The sequence below is a fragment of the Anser brachyrhynchus genome (assembly GCF_964034855.1).
Source record: "Anser brachyrhynchus genome assembly, chromosome: 17".
NCBI classification, from domain to species: Eukaryota; Metazoa; Chordata; class Aves; order Anseriformes; family Anatidae; genus Anser; species Anser brachyrhynchus.
Window position 1 is genome coordinate 2409821 of NC_137710.1, and position 27010 is coordinate 2436830.

Here is a 27010-nt window from a genome sequence, read left to right on the forward strand (position 1 = left end):
GCCTGAAAATCCACCTCGCTCTGCTGGGACTGCCCGGCACCTGCAGTCTTTGGGGGAAGGCTCCATCGCCAGGCTTCTCCTCCTTCACGTCTGCGCTTCCACTTTCCGAAAAGCCCCAGCTCTCCATCAGTGGCCACACGGCTCCATCAGTGGCCATACAGCTCCATCAGTGGCCATACAGCTCCATCAGTGGCCATACAGCTCCATCAGTGGCCATACAGCCCCACCAGTGGCCATACAGCCCCATCAGTGGCCATACAGCTCCATCAATGGCCACACAGCTCCATCAGTGGCCACACAGCTCCATCAGTGGCCATACAGCTCCATCAGTGGCCATACAGCCCCACCAGTGGCCATACAGCCCCATCAGTGGCCATACAGCTCCATCAATGGCCACACAGCTCCATCAGTGGCCACACAGCTCCATCAGTGGCCACACAGCTCCATCAGTGGCCATACAGCCCCATCAGTGGCCATACAGCCCCATCAGTGGCCACACAGCCCCATCAGTGGCCATACAGCTCCATCAGTGGCCATACAGCTCCATCAGTGGCCATACAGCTCCATCAGTGGCCACACAGCTCCATCAGGGGCTGAGCACAAGGGAGAAACAGTACCAGGGGAAGTGCAACCCCGCTCAGAAATACGGGCGTGCGGCTTTTCACTGCCACCCTCCCGACCCACGAGGTGCTGATGCCAGCTCAGGACCTGCCCGCCCTGATGCTGGATTCGGGGCTGCTGCAGGGGGTGCTGCACCAATTCTGCTGTGGACCTGGGGGACCAGGATTTATTCCTGCTTCTGCTCAGCTTGCCTGTGCGCAGAGAGGAGGAAGAAAGGAGACGGGTCCAGGTGGCCCCTGGCATTTCACAGGGACCAGCCCCGGGAGGCAGCACCCCCCTCGCGCAGCAGGACCACCGGGCTCGGCGCCGGGCCAGGCAGGCAGGATGAGGCTCACATCTCCCCGCACTGCCTTTCCCCCGGGAGATGCTCCCAGTTTTATCACCCGTCAGCGTCAGGAGCCGGTGGCGGTGGCAGCAGGTCCTGCAGGAGCCCGGCGTCACCGTCACCGTCGGGGCAGGATGAGGCATCCAAAAATCTCATCGCCCCCCCAGTGCCTCGGCATTAGCTGACTCTTGTGGGAGCCGCTCGTTCTGCTCGCAGCTAATGAAGGGGTGAGGTTCCTTGAAGAAAACAAAGCGGTCTCAGCCTGACAAAGCTTTGTTCTGGATTTTTTTTTTATTTTTTTTTTGTCCGCTAGGAACAGTGGCTGGAATTTTCCTCTTGGCAGCGCTGACACAAGCCCTTCTCCTCCGGGGCGGGAGGGGAATGTGGCCCGCTGATATCACACGCCAAGTTTAGCTGGGGATAATGATATGCTGTTTGGGTTTCTATAGATTCGCAGGTCATTTCGCAAACATGAATTAATCTTGACAACGCAGCTGCAAGGAAACGGGGATTTTATTGTTCCTGGTTTAAAGAGGGGGAAACTGAGACACGGGGCGTAAACGCATTTCACAGGGGTGCAGAGAAAGCGGGCGATGAAGGCAGGGAGCAAGCCAGGGTCCCGAAAGCTTTTCCGCTTCTCGCAGCGCCGCAGAGCATCCTTCCCACACAAAGCCGCTTGCTTGCATCATTTTACACCAGCCCGAAATGTAACTCGGGTTTATATTTAGCTACCAGCTTCTGCAAAGGGACATTATATAACAGCCCTCGAGTGTGGCATTTTATAATTTACCAGCTCAACTTGTGCTGCTTCTAGAAACCCGCCTGTGCTCCCTGGTTCCGCACAGAGCCCTCTCCTGCCTCCCCCGGAGCCGAAAAAATACTCCAGCGGGCGCTCACCTGCAGCCGTAAGGCCGCACGGGACGTCGGTCCCCCGGCCCCACGAGGCTCGTCATCTCTCCAGCAATTAGCGCTGTCGCCAGCTCCATTTTCATCATCAAATTCTTGCTCCTGCATAGGAAGGAAAGGAGGTAGCTAGATGCATCCGTGCTGGTGGAAAATCCTCTTCGGGTTGCAAAACCGTCTAATGGGCTCTGAAATCTCCTGGGGGAGGTTGAGAGCATCCCTACGGGCTCCGCAAGGCATCCTGCACGCAGCTATGGAAAAAAATCAGTGTCCCCAACGCTGGGCACGTGGGGTGACCTCCCGGGAAGGAGAGCACCTCCTATGAGCCTTAGGAAACAGCAGGAAGGGGCTGGTGTGTGACTCAGAGAGGGACGAGGAAATGTCCAGAAAGCTCAAATCCTGAGCTGGAAACACCATTTTACTAAAAATACACGTCCAGCCCGTTATGGTGCAGGGGGCTGCCTCCAGCCCGGGAGGTTACGTTTCAGTCGCGTCACTGAGTAGCATCGCCAAGCAGGTGAAACAGGAGAGCATTAATTAATTAATCACATGCCCAACGCTCCGTGCTCGAGAGGACCCGGCTGCAGCCAGCGAAGGATTTAAGGCATCGCTCCGTGCTCCCGCAGCCTGAAAGGTCCCAGAGCAGGACCACGAAAAGCAGGGAGATGTGCGAGGGGCCAGACCCACGGGACAAAATCCACATTAACCAAAGGGCTATAAAAAGAAAAAGGAAGAAGAGGAGCGAGCTTTTTGGCCCAGCACATGCGGCACACGAGGACCGGCCGCGTTCCCCTCATCCTGGCCGCTTGCACCCCTGCTATTTCCAACCCTTCCCGGTGCTGCGTGCTGCAGGCAGCTCGGCAGAGGGGTTTCACCGAGAGACTCACGGTGCTTCGCCTTCGGGCTGCATTTCCTCGTGCACATGCTGTGTCTGGGCTGAGGGCTGCGGCCGGAGGGGATGGGGCAGCTCGCTCAGCTGCCTGTGCCTGGGAGGAGGCTGCGGCGCACACCCTCGGTAGTAAACAGGCGCATAATAAAGATAAATGCACCCCGATAAGAAATTTAAGTGCATTTATTTCTGGGGAGGCGAGCTCCAGGTGAGCACCTCTTCCCCCATGGGCAAGAACATCCAGGGGAGCGCAGGAATGGGGTCGTGGATTCAAGGCTGTCCCTTCGCCCCCTGCTGAGTTCAGTTCCCTGCTTCACGGCGCAAAAAGCAGGAGGGGCAGGGTGGTGTGGGGACAGGAGTGAAGATCTTCCACCGAGCAAGCTGAAATCCCCCTCCACTGGCTGCCGGGTTTGGCACAAAGCAAATAAATGTGCTGGGGACAAGGAGGGTGAGCAGCCAGAGGCTTCTTCGTCCACGCACACCAGCGGTGACACGGAGCAGGGACACGGAGCAGGGCCACCAGGCTCTCGAGGGAGGATGACGCCCAGCTCGGGAGACTGTCACCCAAGCAACCCGAATTTAAAAGGTCACAGAAAGAAGGAGAACAGAGGGAACGGTGGCCGCCTGCCTTGCTTGAGCCCCAGACACGTGGGGAGAGCGCCGCGGGCCGCCGGGCCGGCACGTGCCGCGACTTTCCTTCCTCGGCCGGGGAAGGGCAGCGACCTTGCCGCCGGCTGCGCCTCCTGCGTGCCAAACTGCGGCCACAAAAGGGAGAAAAGTCTGGCTGAGAAACGCGGCTTACCTTTTTAGAGAAGACCAGAATCTGCTGCGTTTCAGCTGAAACCCTTCCGAAGGGCCAGGTGGGACTTTTTATCTACAGATATCTAAATAAAACCGCTTATTTAAAGAAAAAGAAAAAGAAAGAAAAAAAGCTCTGGCATGAATCCCACACTGAGCAAGACATCTCACTGAAGTGGCACCACAAAAGGCGGTCGGTCCCACCAGCAGCTGCCCTTCGACTGCCTCCAGAAGGCACGGATCCGAAGCGAAGGGTGAATGTCAGCGGGCGGCCCCGAGGCTCTCCGCTGACCGACATGCTACCGAGGGGCAAACCCTCGGGAGAAGTGATGTTGGAGGCTGCAGCGTGCGGGTGCATGGGCTTGGCAGACCCCACAAGGGTTTCTCCACCTCTGTTCTTGCATCTTCTCCAGGTGCTTGCCCAGGAGACCCACAGAAGCTGTGGTGGTTCGAGTACATCCCCCGGACAAAACCTTCAGCCACGCACAACCTCCCACAAACCATCTCCCTTCTAAAATGCAGCCCCTTGGCCACGAAATCTGCTTCTCCCCCAAGGCTGCCCTGTGGCCCCGACCCCGTGGGCAGTGCTGAGCCCACGAGCGCCGGGAGGTGCCAGGGGAGAGGCCGGGCTGGTCCTCGCCGGGTGTGAGCACGTTGCGACTGCCCAAGGCAACAACAGCCTCCGTTCCCCTCCCTGCCCCTCTCCCTTCTCCAAAACCCACCTTGATTTCTGTAGCCCCCATGAGGAATAAACCTGACCCAACCAAACGCAGAACCCCGGAGAGCATCCCCTGGAGGGACGTGAGTTTGGGAACAGGATACGTTTGAACCTTAGTTGCGTCCTCGATCAACCAAAGCTGTTCTGGCTGCAGGGTGAACACTTTCCTCTGCTTTTTTTTTTCTTCTTTTTCAATGCAAGAAACAAACTGCCTACGCCCAGAGCCATTTGTCGTGGGGCAGAAGCAGACCCCCAGCCTTAAGCCTCACCTCGCTACAGCCTCAAACTGGCCTCGAGCGCAGGGCTGAGCTTCTCCTGCTGCTCAAACCCACACAGCATGCCCCCAGTGCAAACAAGGCGTCCAGTTTTAAAAGGCAAAAATCACGTGGAGTATAAAACACGGAGGGAAAGAAGGGGAAAAGTGAGCTCCCGAAGGGACTGGAACAACAGTGGCAACTTTCCAAGTCCCCCCTTTCTCCACACATTAATTTTTCCGACTCCCTGGTCTCACTTGCCGCCCCACAGCCTACGTCTGTACGGAGGCATTTGCGTAAAAGCCCGATTTATTGGCTAACAACCACCATTGTGTACACGACTGTCCGCAGCCCTTGGATTTATCACCTCACCTGAACCCAAACTCCGGTGATTTAGCACCGGAGGAACCCAGGGGGATCCTGGCTCCACCGCTTTGGGTTTGTGCCGCAGGCTGGAGATGGGATCGCAGCTCCCCAGGCTGCAAAGCGAGGTCGCAGCGGCACCGAAAGCGCCGTGGGTGCTGCAGTGAGCACTGCCAGCGGGCTGTGAGCTGCCAGGTCTCCATCCTCCCCGTGGTGCTGAGCCCCCAAAGGGCGCCGGGGGCTCTGCCCGGCTCCGGTGCCCACGCCACGGAGCTCCCACCCAGGAGCAGGAGGTTTTTATTCCTCGAGCCGCTCAGGGGCCACCCGCATCACGGGTGCGGGGCTGTTGAGCCAACAAGACCACGGCTCAGCACAACTCCGGTTGAGGATTTCAAATGAATTAAATCGGATGCATACCTACTCCCTCAGCCGGATAATTACCGTTAATTATCCAGGCTTGAACTGCCCGGGGGGTGGGAGATGCTGCGTGGCACCCCAGCGGCCGTCCCGCTGGACCACTCGGCTGCAGACCTCGTCCATCCCCGGTCCCCAGGGATGCTGGCAGCAGAGGAAGCCCCGGGGCACGGCAGCCGCTCACAGCAGCACGTCCGAGCCGTGTGGACAGACCAGAAGGGCATCCAGGGATCAAAGTTGGCTCCAGCCACGCTTTTCCTCCAAATCCTTTTGCACAGGTTTTAGTGCAACCTTACGTAACAGCAGCCCGGCTCCTGAAAATGTGCCAGCCTCGCTCAAAGCGAGCAGAAAGGAGGAGGTGAGAAGAGAAACAAATAAATAAGCACACGTGGCAGCTGCCTCCCCAGCAGACCACGTTTCCAGACGCCGCACGTAAGCAGAAAGGCCAGGTGCAGGGCGGCAGGCAGTGGGACTGCTCGGGATTTTCAGGACCATCGGGGGAAACAAAAAAGAGCAGAAAATGAAGTCAGGTACCCCGACTGCCCTCTGAATGACTGTCGTTTGTCCTGGGCCTGGGGAGGCTTCGGAGCACCAGCCGTTGGGAAGCCTGCGGGCACCTGCAGGGGGGATGTCCCACGTTTCATCTGCATTTCTAAAGCCCCAGGGCAGGCGGGGTACCCGACATGGGGGGTCTCTTCCTTGCTCCTGCCTCTTGTGTTCAGCGATGCGTCGCCCACAGAGGCAAAGCCGACATTTGACCAAGAACAAACCAGCAGAGCCTCTTCTTATTTCCACTTTCCCGCTCCCCTGGCAGCTCTCCTGGTCCTCCTTTCTCACCGGTTTTAATTAGAGAAGCAGCTCATCCATGAAGCCGAGTTCTGCCGGGGTAAGAGGAAGCGAAGAGAAAAAGCAAACCGTGTTCACCCCACCACGGACCAGCTGATAAAGTGCTGCGAACTCTTTGCTGGCTGTGCAGCCGACTGCCACGTACGTTTTTCCCTTTCCCCCTCCACGAATGGCTCAGCTGAACCCCACGGAGACCTGCACGAGCTTCCCAGCCGGTTATGAAACTCAGGCTCTGGCGGAGCGTGGAGGTTCCTGGCCGGCGAGGGAAGAGGACAGGGGCTCCGCTCCCTGCCAAAGCAGCGTCAACCGAGCCGCTGCGGCTGCTCTCCGCTAAAAGTAGGACAAATCCTCCTTCAGCCCCGTTTCGGCTCTTTTTCTGAGCGGTAGATGGAGCAGACACTTGCCCAGGGGTGCTCAGTGCGGGTAGGACACACCGATGACCGGCTGCTTCCCCGAGTGGCTTTCGTGCCTGGCCCAGCCTGAAATGTCGGATTCAGATACAAAACTCACGGACAGGGTGTAATGTGCTGCGTTGTCTCAATCCGAATGGCTACAGCAGGGAAAATCCTGCCGTGGTCTCTGCTACATCAGAATAAAAAAGTGATTTAAGACATTTTTATAAGGGATGGATTTTACTGGTAGCGTTTTTGCCACTGTGAACCTTCCCAAACTCACCAGCTGAAGATTTTTCCGTCCAACAATGCCCTTCAGCAGAAACCCATGAAGTATGTCAACTTTGACCAAAAAAAAAAAAAAAAAAGAAGAAACGTAGGAGGGGAAGAACGGCAAATCACATTTTTCTCGTGTCAAAATAGCCTGTCTCGAGATTTTCTGAGCAGAATCCTTTAACGTATTTTAACCAAAAAAAAAGTGATTTTAACAAACTTGCGATGGACTTGTCATTGTTGCTGATAGGTTCCCTGGGTGGGAGGTGCAGATGGAAACCAGCTGTTGGGAGCGTGAAAAGTTTGGCTCGGTGGAAATCAAGGCCTGGGTCCCACGTGCAGGGTGTAGAGGGGATGAGAAGAGAGCGTGAGGAGCTCTCTGGAAGGCGTCCGGCCGCTGCCCCTCCGGGCATGGGGCTTCGCACGTGGCGGAGTCCTTGGAGGAGCAGCAGAAAGCCCCGAGCTCCTCACCACGTCCCGCACGGCGGAGCTGCCTGCCGGCGGTCTGCATGTTTTGGTGCTCAAGGGAGATCGCTGCACTGCATGTTTGGTAAATAAAACATGACACTAAGAAAACACCTGACTCTGCGTCATCGACTCCCTGCCGAACAGGGCACGCACCCCTGCGTCTCCAGATCCGCCTCGTGGCTTTGCCCTTCTGCTCTTTTATCTCACAAACCGCCGCTGCCTGCCCCAAAACTCTGCAGCAGCTGAAATTCGGGGGTCAGCAAAATATTTTAGCCATCAGAGGCAAGAAGCATGCGTACAAAGTTTATCTTGATTGTAACAGCCTGATATCTGGACGCACGCAGTAGGAGTTATGAGAACATTGAAATCGTGGCTGAGCATCTAGTTAGGAAAAATAACATCTGACCCACGAGTCACACCATCTTTGTTTTTCCAGTGTTGAACAGTCCGTGTAGATCTTTGTCTGAAATGTACACAAACACACTGAATTTCACGGACTTAGCAAATATGTAATCTAAAGAAGGGGAAGCGTGGGTGACTTGGATTTCTTAGGATCCACCTACATACAGGAATAAAATAAGGAGCTTTTCATCATTAGCTGTATATATATACATGTATATGCATGTATATATAGGGTCTCCACATCATGTTACACACATAGTATATGTATGTGCATGTGCATGTACTATGGGTATGTATATACAGAATAATTATGAAATGCTCCTTATTTTGCTACTGTATGTAGGTGGGTATTATATATATGATATCTATATTTTTATACATAGCCAGATTATGAGCAACCGTACAATAAACAAAGTGGCATGCGCAAGAGATAGTGAGGACAGATCAGTGGGGAAAGATATTTTACACTGAGGCTTCCAAGGAATGTTACCCAAGCTGTGATTTATTTGTGGAATTTCAGGGGGGAGGGAGGAAAAGACACAAAGGTCTCAGAGCTGCGAGCAAGATAAATCGTACATCATCATGTATTTAGCAAACTAGAACACAAACTGTGGAGAAACACAGAAAGGGCGGGGAGATGCGAACTGTGAGCTTCAGAATTATTGAACGCTTCAAGCCTGTGCGCAGAGTTTAAGGACAAAGGGATTTCCCTGATTGTTCCCCTTCTAGAAATAAATCATTATGGTGAGCAACACTGGAGAAGAAAATAGTTTCAGGTTATTTATAACACCTTGGCTGTGTCCCTTTTCTAATCGGAGAAGCTGCTGTGGGGCGAGGCTTGTTATTTTCAGCAGAGAAAAATTAGCTTATGAAAACGATAATTCTGCAGTGGCATTTTAACATCTCAGCCTTGTCTCGGAGTTTACCGCTGTTAGGTAAGGGCCCTTATTTTTTACGTCTACATAGCAAAAATGTAAACGCAAAAGACTGTGTGCAAAACCCACAGGCCCCCTCCGAGCAGGACACCAAGCACTCGCAGCGAGCGCTGGGACCTGGGCGCGGAGCCGCAGGGAGGCGGGTTGGTTATCGAGGTGATGACAGGGCCTTGACAGATCTGCCTTCATCTGTCACTTCCCTCCTTTCCCCTCGGCTATGCCTCTTTTAACGCGAACTGGCGGTGCTTTGGACCTTGCTTGATTTGGTTCGTCAAGTGAGACGCATTCCTTGCCCTGACCAGTTTCGTTTGAAGGGCCAGATCCCTCCTTTCAGATGTATGATGATCCAGTGAATTCCCATACCTATAGGAGCAAACGTCCTGGGTGGCATTCTGGAAGGTGCTGAGCTCTCCCCATCCACCCTGTTTCCCAGAGCGTTAACAGGAGTGAAGGGGACTCAGCACCCCACAAAAGGTGCTCTGGTCCTCGCAGGACTCATCCCTGGAGGGGTGCCAGGGGAGAGGGGGCAACAGCTGACGGACGCGATAAGATGTAAGACATTTCCAGCGAGGGAAACAAGGACGGGAAGGTTTCTCGGGAAACACAGGACCAATTTCCCTTTTTGAATAATTTAGTTAAATCCAAGGGAATAACTCGCTCTGCAGAATTTGAAAGGATTTGCAAGAGAAAGAAAGCATTCGGCGCAAAAGAGCTGGGAGGCCGTTCCCGGGGAAGGTGCAGCACAAAAATAGATGTAAATCTGCAAGTGCTGTCACGTTGAAGTAAATCTGAAGTAACTCTATTGTCTTCAACGGGGTTACTTTGGGCTTACACCAGCGTGACTGAGATTAGCGTATTGGCTGGGGCGTGCTCATTACGATAAGCGTTGGCTCGGGGAAGTTGGGCGTTTCGAAGCTTCGTTTTGCAGCGCACAAAACCCCTGAGTTTCGGGTAGTGTCTGGCCATGTCCTCTTATCTCCTTCCTCCCGCCAGACCTAAGGTGTGCTGAGACGGCGACTCCTTCGTGTTATCGCCCTCGGGGACCTGAACTCTGCTCCGGCGCCGCCACGGCAGCCGGTTATGGATGTTATATAACTGTCACCATGAGGCATCCGGCATGCACGGTGGCAGCAATTGGCGCAGGGAGGGGAGAAGAGGTTGACGCAGCCATCCCTGCAAGTTAAAGCAGGAGGAAATAAAGCAATTAAACAATAGTCCATCAGAGATGCAACCCGAACAGGGGGAAGGGCCCACACAGCCCATCTCCCTTGCAGATGCATTCCAGTTTACGAGAGGAGCCTCATTTAGTTGTTTGTAGCCAAGCCTTTGCTATACTCAGGACAAAATAATAACAGAAACGTGAAATAAAATGGCCAGATGCTCTTGAAGGAGCATGCCAATTTCTCTGGCCAGGCTCCCTATGAATTTCCAAGCGCTGTACGTGTGCACTTTGGAGTTGGACGGGGAGAGGCGTGTGTCTGAGGTTACACAGAGCTGCTGGCTGGTGCACCTGCCGGGGGAGATGCCAGCTGCCGGCGTGTTTTGGGTGACATTCATCCTATTTTAGGGCCGGGGAGCGGCTGGCCCGTGGTAGGCACCTGCACCCCTCATGGGTCACGGGCACGTGGCGCCATGAGGCGGCAGCCCTGACGGGAGACACACCCCAACCTCCCTCCACCGGGACACACAGAACGGCCCGCAGCTCCCCACCACGGCCCGGTTCCCACAGACCGAGGCCGGGCCGGTCACGGCAGCCCCCACCGCACCGGGAATGGGCTGCAGCTCCGCACTATTTCCCCGCCCGCCGGCGGAAGGACCCGGCGAGGGCGGGCTCGGAGCCGCAGTGCGCGCCCCGCCTCCGCCGCGCTCTTCCCGCCCGGCCTATAAAGGCCTTCCGGTGAGCCGCCGCGCGCTCGCCGTATCCGTGCGCCGGCCGAGCCCGCTGAGGGGACGGCGGCCATTTTGTGGGGCGCCGGGGCTCTGCCGAGGGGGGAGGCGGCGGCGGCGGGGGGCTCGGAGCCGAGAGGGGAGAAGAAGGCGGGGGAGCGGGCAGGGACCGGCGGCACGGGGCGAGCGGAGGAGCCGGGCCCTGCCGAGCGGCGAGCGGAGGGAGGGGAGCGGCGGGGAGGGGTCCGCCGGGCCGCTGCGAGGCGATGGCGGATATAGACAAGCTCAACATCGACAGCATCATCCAACGGCTGCTGGAGGGTGAGGGGCGGCGGCGGCGGCGGGGGGGGACAGGAGGTGGGGGGCGGCCGGCACCGGGCCCCCGAGCCCGCCCGGCAGCGGCCTCCGGCGGGGCCCCCCTCGGTCACCCGCTCGGCCACGACCGCGGTTTGGGGGGACCCAAAATTGGGGGGCGAGGGGCTCTGAGGCCTCCCGGGGGTCCCCACGGGTCCTGGAGCTCCGCTGCCCCCGGCCCCCGAGCAGCGCGGGGTCCTGCCGGCCTCCCCTTACAGCTGGCGGGGGGCTGCTCCTTATCGTCGTGGGGGAGCGTTTCAGGATGCTCCTGGCCTTTCTTTCTGTTTTTTTTTTTTCCCCCCCCATTTTTCGCTTGCACGCACGTGGGGGCTGCGCTTGGCTGGGCAGTCGTGGGGCTCTGGAAGTCGGAGCTGGGGAGTTTAAAGAGCCTGTCGGGGCAGCTCCTCAGAAAGTCTGCAGGGGAATTCCACGGGCTTTAGGACGCCGTGGCTTTAGCATTGATTAGCTGCTGCGTTAATACTGCCATTGGGCTCTGAGTTTGTAACGTATGGTAGCTTACTTTGGTCTCAATTGAGGGTTGGGTTATGCTGTTGCAGACAGTACGTGGAAGGGCTTATTGTCTTGTTAGCACCTAGGGTTGAAAAAGATTGCATGGAAGCCCCTAAATCAAAGGGAAACCTACAAGTTCCAGGGGGTGTCTTCAGCATCTTCCTTTTGGTTGCAGGGGTCAGCACCAGGCTGCAGTTGTCATCTGATCCGTGTTGGAAGTAGCTGGTGACACATTTTCTTAAGGCATCAAGGAAGGAATTATTTAGGGAAGGGAGCTAGCCTGATCCAGCCGAATTTCATGTGTGTTGGGGCAGGCATCTCTTAAGCACTTGAAGAGGTTGATCAGGGGTTTAACGTTATTTCCATTTGGCACAAAGTCATCTAAGGTGATGTTGAAGCAAACAGTAAGGAAATGTCTTTCAGCTATGTTACACTTTTTCCTTCTTATAAAATTTTGCTCGGTGTAATGGCCTGGATAGCAAAAGGACAGGCAGAGGGACAGTAGTGCTACCACAGAAATTACTCGGAATTAAAAATCCAATAGGTGTATTATGGGATTACTGAGCTAGAATAAGTAAAAGTAAGTAGGGCTTTTTCTCTGATCCGTTTTGGTTTGCCTGTTACCAATTTAAACTACCCTGGCTTAAATTATTTAAAGGCTTCCCTTCATAAATTTAGACCAGGATTTTCCTGAAACTCTAGTAGCACACTTTGTAGGTGTCAGGTCCTATATGTCATATGTCTGGTGCCTTATTAATACATGCTCAGTTTTACTGCAGATAATACATTTCGTACCTGATTAGATCTAGTGCAACTCATGCGGTTTTCTCAGCGTAAGTCGCTAATATTAAAGACATGGCACAATGTAAGCATGGAAAGAAATCCGAGTGATTTTGAATGATGATTCTTGTTTAAAGTTTCAGAAAGTAATAAGAGGTACAATGTTGATATGTTATGGTCTTACCCGGCTTATAGCAGTATTACACGTTTGGAGGAGATGGGAGCTCGTAAATCAGGCTTCAGAAGGCTTACTGACAAGATCTTTTAAGAGATGGTCATGTAGCTAAAGATGCTATTACTTCAGGTTGCATCAGCTGCCAGAGCTGAAATTAATTTTTTATTGACATTTCAGCAGGGATTTCAGATTTCTTGAGGCAATGATCGTCTTTCAGTTTTTAAAATGATTACCTATGTTAGTAGCCTGTGCTAGGGTGTATTTTGTGTATTGCTTATTAAGTGTCCATTTTAAACTTCTTTCTCAGACAGTGATGATTGACCTTTGTGGTAGTCTTTTTACTTTTTTTTTCCCCAGAAAGGGCAAAGCAATGCTGCATTTTTGCAAGCGCTGCATTTTGCATGGAGTGATGAATTGTGTGAATTACTGTGCAGGCACCGTTCTCTGGTGGTTTAAAATTTGACTCATCCTTTCCCTGGCATTATTAAGGTGCAGGTAGGTAGGTGACAAGACTGAACTTCTGAAGTGCGGATCTGCATGGTATTAAACTGGGGGGCAGAATCCGAAGTGTGTGTGAGGTTTCCCATCCGATTTGGAACAAGCAAAGAAATTTAAGATGCATTTCTGCATTATGTGGCATTGTTTTCAGTGCAGTGCTGGTAGAACAACTGCAGGATGTTAGTTATATGAAGCCTGAAGCGTCTGTACCAGAATTGTTTCAAGTGATAACCTTTTCAGGCAAGGTTGCACACAGATTATAATCATAGTCAAGCATTACAACACAGCACAATCTGCTTTAATATCAGTTTAATAACAAACTGAATTGCCCAAATCTTTGTGCAAGTTTTAATTTTCGGAGCAATTTGATATTTTATTATAAAAATCTTTAAAATGTATACTTAATTTTTTATAACAGCTAATTTTAGGTGATTCATCTAATATAATGCAAAGGATATAAACTGGTACTATGGCTTTATGCCTTCTTCCCCTTTAAAGGGTAAAAAAAAAAAGGTATTATGGAGATAGTTTTAAATATATTCTCACACTAATTTATTTCAAATTTATTTCATAAACTGTGTTTTATATTAGCCTTAGCATTGCACTGTCGGAGGAGACCAAGTGAGCTGTGCGGGTAGTGGATCTAGTCTAATGGTCAAGGTGAAGTGGTGAAATGGTAAATAAGTTGTTCTCCCTTTTGTTCTTAATACAGGGTATCAGTAAAGTAATTGTGATTGAGTTGTACTTGCTTTCTGTCTTGACATCTTTTATGACAACTGAGGTAATGGCTCTGATCAAATTACGTTATTCGTACTGTTTCCCTCAAGGAGTTGATGCAATCCAGCCCACATTAAGCTAGTTAGCTAAAATGATTAGAGTATTCTTTAAAGGCCTAGAAGTGTATGTTTAGCTTCTTGTTCTTAAGTAAATATTTGGAGAGTCTTTCTTGCTCTAAGTGTTTATAGTACAGAGCCATTTGGCTTTGAAATGTCACAAAAACCATTTTCCAGTAACATTGTTCTCCACCTTGGGGAGCAGTTCAATGAAAACATTGAGCATACCATTTTTTTTCCGTAACTTATGTTTTGCTTGACTTCTTTACTAATGAGGGCTGTACATTTTCATGAGAACAGGTTGTCTAATTTCGTTGCTTTTATAGTAATTTTCCTAACAACAATTTTCTCAAGAGTAAGGCTTTTAAAGTATACCAAATGACAGTATCCTGCAGTGAGTATTGAGATGTTTCCTAAGTGTATTTGATAGTGGGTAAAAGCCCAAATATTTACAGGACTAACTTGACCGAGGAATAAGTAGGGGCAAACTTAGGGGCAAGCTATTCTTCTAGAAGGGATGTTGTAAGCAATAGCTAAATATTCTGGGCTTTTTATCTGCTAAACCAAACCTGCTGCTAGATGAGATGCAGGAAAAGCTCCCTGTAAGATGAAAAATCGGTGTCATCCGTATAGTCGTGGAAAGGAAATGGCAGAATTCCTGTTCAGCTCCAGGCAAAAAGGATCAGTGAGGAGAAATCCTGAGATTCCCAGGTGTGAGAGTGGCTTCCCTTTTGTGCCATGTCAGATGATGTTCCTGTAACTAGAGCCCCGTATCCGTTTCCTTCACCTACTGTTGGCAGCTTTTCGTGTATAATGTAAATAGGGTCTGATTTGAAACTGGAGCGCATAGTAATGTCTCTGGAAAAGCAGATTGAAATGTCCTAGCCTTACCATGGTAACAAATAACAGGGTAAAATAACAGCTAGCATACGTTAGTGGAGCCCAAGTTGAAGTAAGTTTCTGAAAATCTTTTCTGTGTTCCAGCCTCTGCAATTGCTATTAAAGGAAAACGAGTAATGAGGAGAGGCTTCTTCGGATAAAGCCATGCAAGGCCAGGGTGGTGATAGCCTTTTTGAAAGCTGAAATCCTGTTTAGTGCACTAAAATCAGCAAAAAGACTCTAAATCCTCAAACTTCCCTGTTTATACACCCACAGACTTCTATTCTTGGTGAAGCTTGTTGTATAGCTGATGAGGAGATACTCTTTAATTTGCATTAAATGGTGAAAGATCATCCAGTTATCAAAATTAGTTAAGCCAAAGAGTATAGATAAAACTGCTGGAAAGAGGGAAAAAATGTTTCTTAAAATTCAGCTCTCTGACTTCTATTCCTTTGTGCTTAATACAACATTGATTGGATCTGTAGGATTGCTTTCCGTTTAGCTGATTGTCACAAATGCTAATCTGAAATTTGGTTGGATTTCACTTTTTGGTGAGCTGGGATGTTTCTAATAAACAAGTAGCCCTCACTGACCTCAAACCATGTACGTTCCAGTAGCTCAGTGCTACTTAGCGCAGCTCAGTGTAGCTGAGGAGTTGCTTTTCGGTTTTGATTTTGAATTTGAAAGGAGCTGATCAAAGTTGATGCTGCCTGAAGTAAACTAAAACCTTTCTGACATCAGCCACTTCCAAGTTATTTATTCCCTTTGTGTCTGTGGTGTAAAATGGAATGTGAAACTGTCATCGGGAACTGCCAAAAGCAAGATAAAAACAACCTGCGGTATTTTTGGAAACTCCTTTAGGATTGCAGGCATCTTAACGTAAAATTGAGAGTCTTGTTTAATAAGCTAGGAGTCAACCAAGCTGCCAATGGACTATTTTCTTTAAAATATTTTCTGTACGAGAACTCAAGTCTAGCACTTCAGCTGACGGCATTTGTAAGGTAATACTGAAGCATGGATCACTGAAATTTCTACCACTTTGAGTATTCTATTTCTGAATATCCTTTTGGAAGGGTTGCTCCCTTTCACAGGTAATACACTCATTTTGGTAAGAGCCTTTCCCTTTGTGAAAGGGTTGCTTTGCACCAGACCGAACGCTGGAAGGTGCTAGAGATGGAGCGTGCTGTACAGCCTGTACGTTCTGGATCCCACAGTTCTGACCCATCTGTCCTTCAGACAGAACTGCATGAAAGTTACCCTAAATGTCAGGCTGTGTTGGAAGCCCTGGCAGCCGCAGCTATGCTTTGTCCTGGCTCTTTGCTTGCACCGAAATGACTTGGGGGTGGTGAATTCTTGCTCTTCCTTGTACACTTCTTTCTCCCTCTGCTGGGCGGCCGTCGTACTGCGCTCACGTCCTCTGGGGTTGGGGTTGGTGCTTTCTAGCAGTTCTCCTTGTCTTGGAAAGTGCAGCATTTAATTTTAATAGTTGAAACCTATCGATTTGTGTTTTGGACAGGCTGTGAAGGATCTGTGTTGAAGCTTGTAACCCTCGGAAATAAGGTCTGGAATAGCACATCGTGAAGAGATAAGAGCATGCGGTTGTCATTGCCGCAGAGCTGTGGCTTGGCCCCGTGCTCAGTGTATTTAAAAAACAAAAAGCTCTGTCAATACTGGCTAAAGGCTTTGTGCTTTTGACTGGACAACAGATGGATTGCTCTCCCTTAAAGGCTTCCTGCGCTGGTTTTACAGAGCATAGCTGTAGAAGCTGGGATATTTTCTAGCTCGGTCATTGTGACTTGGAAGAGTACCTCTTCAGAGATCATCCTGGCCTCAGGGGGAGATCTTTTCTGTAGCCTTTTCCAGCCAGTGGAAATCTTTTTCCCCAAACTTCTTACACTTGCCCACTGGAGGAAGGTTTTACTTGTTAGAAGGCTGTCTGGGCTGGCCGTTGAAATTCAAGCTCTCAAAATGATTAAGAACAAGAGCGGCTCTGCCTAAAGGAGGAAGGGAATATGTTACTGTCTGGAAACAGTGCAGCAGTACGTTGAGACGAGATATAAATAAAATATTATTTGAAATGGGCTGACTTCTTCCCTCAACTGATTAATCTTTAGCTTGTTTCGCTGCCAGTTCCAGCCTGTCATTTCTGAGAGGTTATTTTTTATGCACTGAAAGAACCAATGTGCATGTACGGTGCTATCGAGCTGCTCTTTTGACTTTGACCAAGCTGCCAATTAGTATCGTACTGTGTGATCTCTACAAGCTGCCTTGTTTCGGTCCAAAGCAGAGAAAAGAAACTGTAAACACCGCATTTTTCATAGTATCTTTGCCCTTCTTAGTGGGACTAAGTCATTTGGAGACTCAGAGAAACCTCCTAAGTGTTCATTCAGGCTGAGTATCCTGCATTTCTTTGCCAGCTCTTTCACTGTGGATGAGAAAATCCTTGCACTAAAAATACAGATTTCTCAAACCACCGTGCACTCCTGCATATTTGATTCTTCTGAAGCCGAAAATATTTTTTTCCAGCTTTTCAGGATATAGGTCAGTGGTAGAAGAAATTGAACACGCATTTTTTCCTGCGCTGGTTCCGTGTTGGATGAAAGTGGCCAAAATGTCACCGGCAGGCAGCGTGATACGGAACTGAACCAAATTTTCCTGTTTTCTGACATCCCTGCTAGTGAGTTTATGTAAACTGCAACAAAGCATCATTTCATCATGTCAAGGTTTTCTACAACTAAATGACTAAAACTGCATGAAGATTATACTGGTTCAATGGAAATATATCAGAAACCTAGGAAACTTGAATCTGAAGCAGTCGGTTCTCAGATTTTCATTTAATCCTCAGCAGAAATGAATGCATATGCTTTATTCATGAGCTCGAGTGACTCAGTGCATTGCTTACATTCCGTGTACTTTTTTATACTTTTTAATTTATGGATGTGAGATGCAGGGTTTGATTTTTAGCAATTTCCAACAAGACCAAATCACGGAAAGTTGAGTTTTTGCTATCTGAGAAGGTTAAACGCAAGTATAGTACCTCTTTAAAAAAAAAAGTTAATTCTGATATTTAAGAGAGGAGAAATTGATCTTTATAATTTAACCAGCTGATCACTTTTTTCTCTAAATTTGTTCTTTACTGCTTCTGGATATTTGGTGTGTTCAGTAATTTGTTCATTGCTCGCAAGCACGAGGGAAATTACCGGGTGGCTGAAAAAAATGACTGCAGAGATGAAAAGACTCGAGCGTGATAAACTGCTGTGACAAAGATTTAACTTCCATTTATGTGCTTCATTACTTCTAATATTTTAATGGAATACTTGAAGTTTGGTGGTAATTTCTGTCACCACAGAACGAATGCCGGGGTGAGCGGTAATACATGGCTGCGAGTAACAGCAGCAAGTATTGCCCGAGAGATAACGGTGCTAGAGCTGGGACATCTGACAGCGCACCTCCCTGTCACTGTAGGTTGTAATTTGAATTGGACCTTGTTTGAAGAAAGGCTGCGTGGTTTTTGGTGCTGTTGGTGGCTCTGCAGTACATGCAGTGCCAGCACGGCTCGGGTCTCTGCGATGGGAGTTGGTGTGCAGCAGGGAACTGGCTGGGTGATGACACCAAGTGCTAGTGGAGCCGGAGTCCAGTGGCACGTGGTTTTATGGCTGGATATTACACAAGCACTGTTTATTCTTGGCTAGAGATTACACCAAACAATGCCTTCTACTCTCGATCAAAGGCACAAAAGAACACTTAAGTGCTAATAAGAAATTGTGAGCCCTCTGCAACACGATTGTTTTTCTCTTCCGAAGCCACCTTCCCTACTGGAATTCTCACTTCTTGATTTCATGAACTGCAGGGTCTGCGGGGACAGTAACAGCGTAATGGTTTTTCCATTTACTCTTAACCTACCCCTCACAAATGCTGCTGCGTGCAATTTAGCTGTAGTAACAGAATTGCTGCCGTAGAAATGGCCTTTTGTCTTTCTGGGCAACAGAAATTGGGGGCAAGGGGGTGTTAGTGTCAAGTAAATGGGGAATGGAGGGGAAACTTCCCATGGCTGTAGAAACTTGTTTGGGCCAAGCTGGTGTCCTTGTTCTGTGTCCAAGCTTTGACAGGATGTGAAGGGAACCAAACATTGAGAATTGTTGCAGTGGAGGCGGTAGAAGAAGAGAAGGATTGAAGAAATGTGGTCTGAGCCGGGAGATAAATCTCCTACCAGCTTGTCTTTTGCCGTGTTCGGTGGGGGGATGACGAGGAGTGGAGAAGGGACCCAGAAAAAGTGGTACATGGTTTAGTAAGGTGAATTTCTTTGGGCTCTGTCTCAGCAATTTATGAAACAGCTCAGTTAAAATAGACAAAAAGCTAGAATCTCCCTTTCTGAAATACAGGAGCGATTTCCTTCCCAATTAAATCCTTTGCAGCTTTGGGACAGTCCTTCTCCCTCTGTAAAGGGCACCTAAAAGGAACCTGGAGAGCGGCTTTTTACAAGTGATAGGACAAGGGGTAATGGCTTTAAGAAAAGAACAAGGGGAGATTGTTAGACATTAGACATGCTTTGTTGTGAAATTTGTCAATTTGGTGGCTTCAGTTTTAGTGCATTTAAAAAATTCTTCCCAAGAAGAGTCCTAGTAATGAGGCTTTGAGTTTTGTTTACAGACTTGACAAAAAAGAGCCTGGTGGTGTTAATGTGGGCCTTCTCCTGAACTCCTTCTGGAGTCCTCATTCTAACTTGGGCTCCCAGTTCTGCTGTGCAAGCGTAACTGGTGGGAGAGGAGGTTCTGTCGCTGTTCCAGCCCCCTTTTTCTTCGCTCCTTTCCTCGTGTCATTCCACACCACCTCTTACCCTCATTGGCACCATGAGCATCAATTTGGCATAGCGGAGAGGTGGGAAAGCCTGAGGATGGGTTTTACAGGAACCTTCTAAAATAAACGTAGTCACAGTCCTGATCCATATGGAATAGGAAGTATATTTGGAGGGTTCCCACCTCTCCCTCTGGTTGTCAAATGTTTAATGTATTCAGCTGTTCCTCTGGCTCTGGTGTTCCTGAGGAACTGAAACTTGTCGGGGAGGGGTAAGAGGTGTTAAAAAGAGTAGTAAAAAGGTAAAGTACTGGCTTGAAATGTTGATGACTGTTCTGTAGTACTAATTATTTCTGCAGCGTGCTCTGTAACTTTGAGGCAGTTTTTGGGAACGCAGTTATTTGTCTGACTGTCCTATTTAGGTTGTAAAACAGCCGTTAAGGATGTGCTGGGCCATTAGATTTTGACAGGTCCTGCTTTGTGGAGGCACCTTCAGATAGGGGACTGCAGATGCTGTGCTACCTTCAGGTTCATTGTAACCGAGAACTTCTCACCTAGATGAACAGGGATTTTTTTTGGATGAATTCTGGGGCTCAAGCTGTTTTACTTTTCAGCCTAATCTGACCTGACCGCTTTAGCATGTCAATATAATTAGCTTAACCTCTGGTTGGTGGTGGTGAGGTGATGACAAGCGTCTTTATGTGGCTGACATTCCCATGTACACTTATCCTGCTGTACTTTAAACTTATTTTAAGAGTTCAGAGGCATTTGGAGGAGAAAGCAAATGGCAATTTAACAGCTCAGCATAAACAGAATACTTTTAAAATATTATTCAGTCCTAATAGCACAATTGTTATAGTTTAATTCCGTGTTAGTGGCATTTAGTCAGGCTCTTAAAGTAACAATAGAATACTGTTGACATGGGTAACTGACTTGTAACTTCTTCCAACAGTGAGAGGATCGAAACCAGGTAAAAATGTCCAACTTCAAGAGAACGAAATTAGAGGACTGTGCTTGAAATCCAGAGAGATCTTTCTCAGTCAGCCTATTCTACTAGAACTTGAAGCTCCGCTGAAAATATGTGGTAAGTGCGGTGATTTGGTGCTTGGTCAGGGTGCGGGGGTGGGTTTTGGGTATCTGCAGATGTTAAGCAGAGAACAAATGCCAGTTGCTACTTTCACTTACTAGGAAATGGGCAAATGTTCGTAGCGAAAGGGAAAATAAGGTTGGGCTGAATGTTTTGGGTGGAGGAATGGGGAGGGGGCATTGAACATGGGAATTGGAGTTGGGACCAAAAAAATCCCAAACCAAAAAGTAACTGATCTAGTTTCATCAGGTCTCTTGACCAGGGTTCAGAAGTTTTGGAAAGGAGTTTTTGTATCATTGAATGTTCAGCCTGATCAAGGAGAATCCAAGAACCACAGTAGCTTTTTTGTAGCTGCTATTCAGAGTTGAACCATGGTTTTGACACCATTTTAAAATCTTGCTGGAAACTTGAATTTCTGTACCATCGCCAGGACTGACTTTCTGGTTTGGTTTCACCACACTTGGTGGTGGTGCTGATTTTGCATGCATGTGCATATCTAGTTGTGCTAAAAGAATGAAGAATGTCAAAATACACCCCTCGATAAATCCTGCGCCAACACTGAGGATTTACTTCAGACTGAAGTAGTTTGTTCAATATTTATAACGTGGTAGACTAAAAGCAAGATTGTGTTCTGCGTGCCAGAAACAAAACTGTGATTTAGACCAAAGGCAGAAATATGAATTTATTTTGGTACAACTTCACTGTTATAATGTGAAATACTGGGTGTGGCAAGAAAATACCAGAGCTGGTGCAGAGGAAAGTAAATTCCCTGGTTTTCAGTCAGTGTCACTACTGATGTGTGAAGGTATTGAGAATGAAGTAAAAGTCCCTAATGTCACAGCCACCAGTCAAGGAAAGGAATTAACTGGATGCCAGATTGTTGTGCGAGCACAGGGCTGATACCTTGGAGTCTTAGATTTGTTTCACACGTGTAGGAATATTTTTGAGTAGATGGATACTTAGTCTTAATGCATACTTAGTCATTGTATTGCATAGAGGTCAAGATTTTGAGTGATAATTTGGTATGCATTAAGACAAACTATGTAATCTTCAAGAATGTTGCAGGCAATATCTGCAGTTTTTTTCTGATGCTTCACTTATTTGCCGTTTCTCTAGAATTAATCAAAAAATGTTGTGAAATGTCACTTGTGTTGTTTCTGAACACTCTTTGCAGGTGACATCCATGGACAATACTATGACTTGCTTCGACTCTTTGAATACGGAGGCTTTCCACCAGAAAGCAACTACCTGTTCCTCGGTGATTATGTTGACAGAGGAAAGCAGTCTTTAGAAACAATTTGTCTTCTACTGGCCTACAAAATTAAATATCCAGAGAATTTTTTCCTTCTCCGAGGGAACCATGAATGTGCCAGCATTAATAGAATTTATGGGTTTTATGATGAATGTAAGTAATTACTGACAAATGTGAGTGTCTTTTGGCTTGGGAAAGCAGGTGTTTGATGTCTTCTGGCATTGGATCACTCTTTCCTAACTTGCTGTTATCTCTGCACAGTTCAGTTGGCCCTGTGGCCTATTTTAGCAAGGGGAATGTTTTTGTTTACTCTGTTACAGCCTGATCCTCACAGAGCAGCCCACAAATGGGTAATTTTGTTAACTGGCCACTGTGTTACGTTGTCACTGGTACACATTTGTGAAGATCTTACGGTTGTCTTACCAGATGAGAATTTTACTCTGCTTTACAGTTTGCATGTTTCTTTCATCTGTAACAATGTGTACTGGTGTTATAACTCAGAGATTGCACTGGTCTTTGTGATTGTTACAGTGCTTGCAGTCTAGTTCATACTAAGTCCTGTAACTTTGTAATGTTAAAAAAAAAAAGGGGGGGGGGAGGCAAATGTTTGTCCTTCTCTGGAATACCTGAGACTGCATGCAGTCCTACAGTATTTTGCCCTGCTGCTTTGGCCAAAAACAGCATTTCCTTTCTTCCTTTAATAAATGGGGCAAAGCATATGTGAAGCCTTCAGTATGATACGTGATCGGATTAAATACCAGCTACTTGCTCTTTCAGTAGGTGGTTTCAGCTGTAGATGTGACTTGAACCAGTGCATCAGCCTTTTAATGAAGAAATAGGCTTGTGTTTATTTGGCATCACAAGCGCTCCTTTTGAACAAACGTAACGTTGCTATGCACTTAGTGTACCAGCTCTGTCACTGCAGAGTGCATTAAGGTCTGCGATGGAAGCTATACGTAGACCTTACAGTATCATAAGTAATTTTGCTGTGAAGTAGATGTGTAATGTTCGTATGTTTCAAAGGATGTGAGCTAAACCAGATAGTGTGGAGGAGATTAAACTATTACGTTGATTGTGCACTGAAGCATCCTCCCAAGTTCTGCTGTGGGACATGCTTGGCTTGTACCTTACAAAATGTACTCTGTCTCATTCTCCTTTTTCAACAAGGAAACAAAGATGTGCGGCATTTGACTTGACTCCTCTAAGATTAATCACAGGCTTAGTCACATATCGCAAATACGTTCAGGGCTCATATCTGTTGGGAGAGTTGCTTGGAAAGTGAAGCTAGCAGCTTCATTTTTTCAGGCCTGTTTCTGTGCCTAGAGAGGTTTTATGCAGTAAAGTACTTGCAGAAATTTAAGGAAAAGCTGCTTTCCAGGAAATGCTGTCTATCCCTGAAGAAAACAGCAAATGGCATAATTTTCTGAAATGGATCACATTCTCCAAGGGAGTTGAGACGGGAGGGTCTGGCTGCCAAGAGTAGAATGTCATTCTCTTGAACAGATGCATGCTATCCTCAGAGCCATTTCAAAGCTGCGTCTGTCACATGGAAAAAGACCTTGCAACTTTTCTTATCAGCAGTAAAGTACATCAGCGGGTATCAGGGAAGATAAAATGTGTATAGGCCTTATTGCTGAGTTCTTGCAAGTCTAAGTTCAAGGCAGCCATGGTAGACTGTAGTTGTGTTAGAGAAGTACACTGACTGTTCTTTTCTCCCCAAATCTGTTCTAGGTAAGAGAAGATATAATATTAAGCTGTGGAAAACTTTCACAGACTGTTTTAACTGTTTACCAATTGCAGCTATTGTGGATGAGAAAATATTCTGCTGTCATGGAGGTAAGTTCTTTAGTTGATATTTTAAGAAAATGTAACACTCTGGTATAAATATTGGCAATTTCTTGTTTATCTTGTATGCTTTTCAGCTGCTGAAAAACATTGATTTTTTTTGTCTTGCACTTCTTTAGCAAAGCTTTGAAACTTTAGGGATTTTCCCCTGCCTCGGTTCATGTATGAGGTAGGGTTGAGAGCTTGATCAATGTCAGTTTTGTGAATCGTTGGGCTGGCAGTTTGACTGCAGATAAAATTGTCTGCATTTAGTTGTATGCAGACAACTGGAGAAATGCAGAAAATGGTATGAGATCTATGTGATGTTGTATTTCATCTTACTAGGCCTGATCTTTAAAATAAACATGTCCAGTTATTTCTAGCATTGGTGCCTCTTTTACTTGATAGCTCTTTTAACAGACACTTGCAAATTGTTGAGGTTGTAATCCTCTAAAACGGGGAAATGGCTTTGCTTATCTTGCTCCCGGTAAACCTTCTAAAAAGTCTTTCATACAAGCTTTAAAATAAATGCTGGATTAAAAAATACCAGTTAACATTGCCATTGTACTACATAAAACTGCAGTGAATGTGTGTGGATACAAGTTTTTTTTGTCTTGAGTTGTGTCAATCTTACAGTGCGAAGTTGGACTGAAATGTGAGCTGCGTGTGTCTTTACTCTGACCAGGTTTGTCACCAGACCTTCAGTCAATGGAACAGATAAGACGAATTATGCGCCCCACTGATGTACCTGATCAAGGTCTTCTTTGTGATCTCCTGTGGTCCGACCCTGACAAAGATGTCCTAGGATGGGGTGAAAATGACAGAGGAGTGTCCTTCACATTTGGTGCTGAAGTGGTTGCTAAGTTTCTCCACAAACATGATTTGGATCTCATATGTAGAGCTCATCAGGTATTTTAATTTTGTGCTTTAAACCAAGGAACATTTTAAGTTGAAAGGGACCTGAAGTGGTCATCTGGTCTCTACACATGTACTCAACACAGGGCAAACCAATATAAGACCAAATCACTTAGGATCTTGTCCAGCCAGGCTTTAAATATCCACAAGGGCAGATTCCACCATCTCTGGGCAGCTTGTCCCACTGTTTAAAAGCCCTCGTATGTTTTTGTTTAATATGTGTAAACTGTGGGTCTGATACTTAAACAAAGTTGTCTGAACTTAATGTAATCCTGTTTTATTGCTAATGGACCTTGTTGCCAAAATGGATCCTGTGATGCTCTTCCTTCTTTTGGGGTAAAAGTTTGGAGCTGGTGCTCCTTAGATGCAACCAGTTTTTCAGCTGCTGCTTCGATTAAAGCTGCTTTGTACCTTGTCTGGAAGAAATTGCCCAGTGTAATTTCTGCTTTTGTCTCCAAAGGTTGTTGAAGATGGATATGAGTTTTTTGCAAAAAGGCAATTGGTAACTCTTTTCTCTGCCCCAAATTACTGTGGAGAATTTGACAATGCAGGTGCCATGATGAGTGTGGATGAAACTTTAATGTGCTCTTTTCAGGTATGGTATCTGGTAACTTTATCTCCTACTTAGTGCAGTCACACTTTAAAGTTCCTGTTCTCGATTTATACTGTACTGTTACAAACCATAATGCTTGCTTCAAATAGATCTTCACAGCTATTAAATGTAGACAGAGCTGTTTGCATTCATGTCTTTAAAAACGTGATAAGCCCTTACTGATGTGAGTAGATGAACTGTTTTACCTTGGAATTAAATCATCCAAGCAAAGTTATCAGCTGTTTTCCTGCTTCCGTTGGCATGGGCTCTCAGATCAGCTGCTCTGAGCAGGAAACTCATTTATTTCTTGGCTTCCTTATGACCTGTCCAGCTGATCTGTGTCATGCCTTATCCTACTGAATGGATTGTTTGAGGGTAAGAAAACTGAATTATTTGCTTAATGACTGAATTATCTCTTTCAGATTTTGAAACCCGCAGAGAAAAAGAAGCCCAATGCTAGCAGACCTGTAACGCCTCCCAGGGGTATGATCACAAAACAAGCAAAGAAATAGTCAATGTGGCACTGCCTTGTTCGGACTTGTATTATAGTATATAACCTCCATTTTTAAAACTGTAATGTGTACCGTTCAGCTTGCTCAAAATAGATAATGTGTTTGTGGATTCCCTTTTGATTTGATGAATGGCATTTGCTGGTTGTAACAGCAAATGAGAGATTTTTCTCCCTCCCAGAAAAGGTTTTAAACTTTCCTTTCGTTGGTGTTACAGCTGTACACTCCGCAGCATCTTATCCTGTCATTATGGGTAATTGTACAACTGACTTTCTGAATCTGTACAATGAGTAGTGTAAATGCTTGTTTTCTTTAGGATCTAAAGAGGGCACTAGTGTGCTGTGAGAGTAGAAATTTGTTACTGTTGGAAATGACATACTGTTTATACAAACCACTGTGAACTTTTTTTACGTTGAAATTTGTTTTAAAGGGATTGCTTTTCTTTTAATGTCTTGTCATGTACACATTAGTTTTATTGCTGTCAACATTAGAAATAACCTTCAACCTTCCCAGCATCACTGGTATGATGTATATTTAATGAAAACACACCTCCCTCTCCATATACTTTAAATGTCAATTAAAGCCATTATTTTAAGTTTCCTTCCTGAAGCCAAAGTTCGCTTAGAAAACTGTACGGACACAACCCACCACCCTGAGCTGGCAGGGCCTTCCATTCATGCCTTCCTCTCGGAGATAAAAAGGAAGTCTCGACTTGAAATAGCAAGTAGAAATGCTGTGCTGTTAGTTCTGTTCATGGCAAAAGTAAACACATTTTTGTACAGTTTCTGTACGTTCTATCAAGTGGACCTTTTTACAGTTGCATCAGTCCTGTGGCAGCCAGGGTCAGAAGGCTGGAAGTTAAGGAAATGGTTCTAAGATCTGCCTGAATGGTTTTGTGCATTTTGGCCTAGAGACTTTGTTTTACAAAGAAGCCTAGAAAACAGCTTGATGAGCCAACCAGAGGCATTGATCTTGAGCACCAGTTTATACAAATCTCTCACGGTATCTTGTTTTTTAAAAACTGTTAATCTTTTTTGAACAGATGACAGTGTACAATACCATGTAGTGAAAATCACTTATTAAATGAAGAAATTGTTAAATCTTCTGTGTCGGTTTATCGCAACTACTATCACTCCTGCTATCAGAGGACCTGACTTAGAGAAATAAATCGGTCTGGAAATCCACACATTCTCAGTTTGGGTTTGTCTGAGCTGCAAGCACTTGGTGTGCTTTTTAAACAGTGTTGGATTCAGATCTGGTTCTGAAGCTTTAATGTGCGTGCTGCCCTGAGACACCAGCACCCTTCCACCAGAGGGAGGTGAGGGCACAGGCACTCAGCTCCCAGACTGCTTCGAGCACTGCCGTGGGTCTGCACAACTGTCTAGCAGACGAGCCAGAACTCCGCGTTTCAGCATCTGGTATATACCGATCCTGCTGTCTGTGCTTGTGGTTTTTGCAGCCTCTGACCAGGGCAGCTGCAGGTCAAGACTTGAGAAGCGCCCGGGCAGCGGTTCCCAGAG

At 47.3% G+C, this 27010-nt stretch overlaps 1 protein-coding gene across 1 annotated transcript; it reads left to right on the plus strand.

Annotated features, from left to right (window-relative positions):
• The first annotated feature begins 10530 nt into the window (after nucleotides 1–10530).
• PPP1CC (protein phosphatase 1 catalytic subunit gamma) lies at nucleotides 10531–26674 on the plus strand. The gene is made up of 7 exons (XM_080559409.1): nucleotides 10531–10809; nucleotides 20264–20395; nucleotides 21573–21803; nucleotides 23382–23486; nucleotides 24160–24383; nucleotides 24850–24984; nucleotides 25404–26674. Exons 1-7 carry the CDS (start codon nucleotides 10755–10757, stop codon nucleotides 25491–25493), a joined length of 972 nt encoding a protein of 323 aa, XP_080415535.1. The 5' UTR covers nucleotides 10531–10754; the 3' UTR covers nucleotides 25494–26674.
• The last annotated feature ends 336 nt before the right edge of the window (nucleotides 26675–27010 follow it).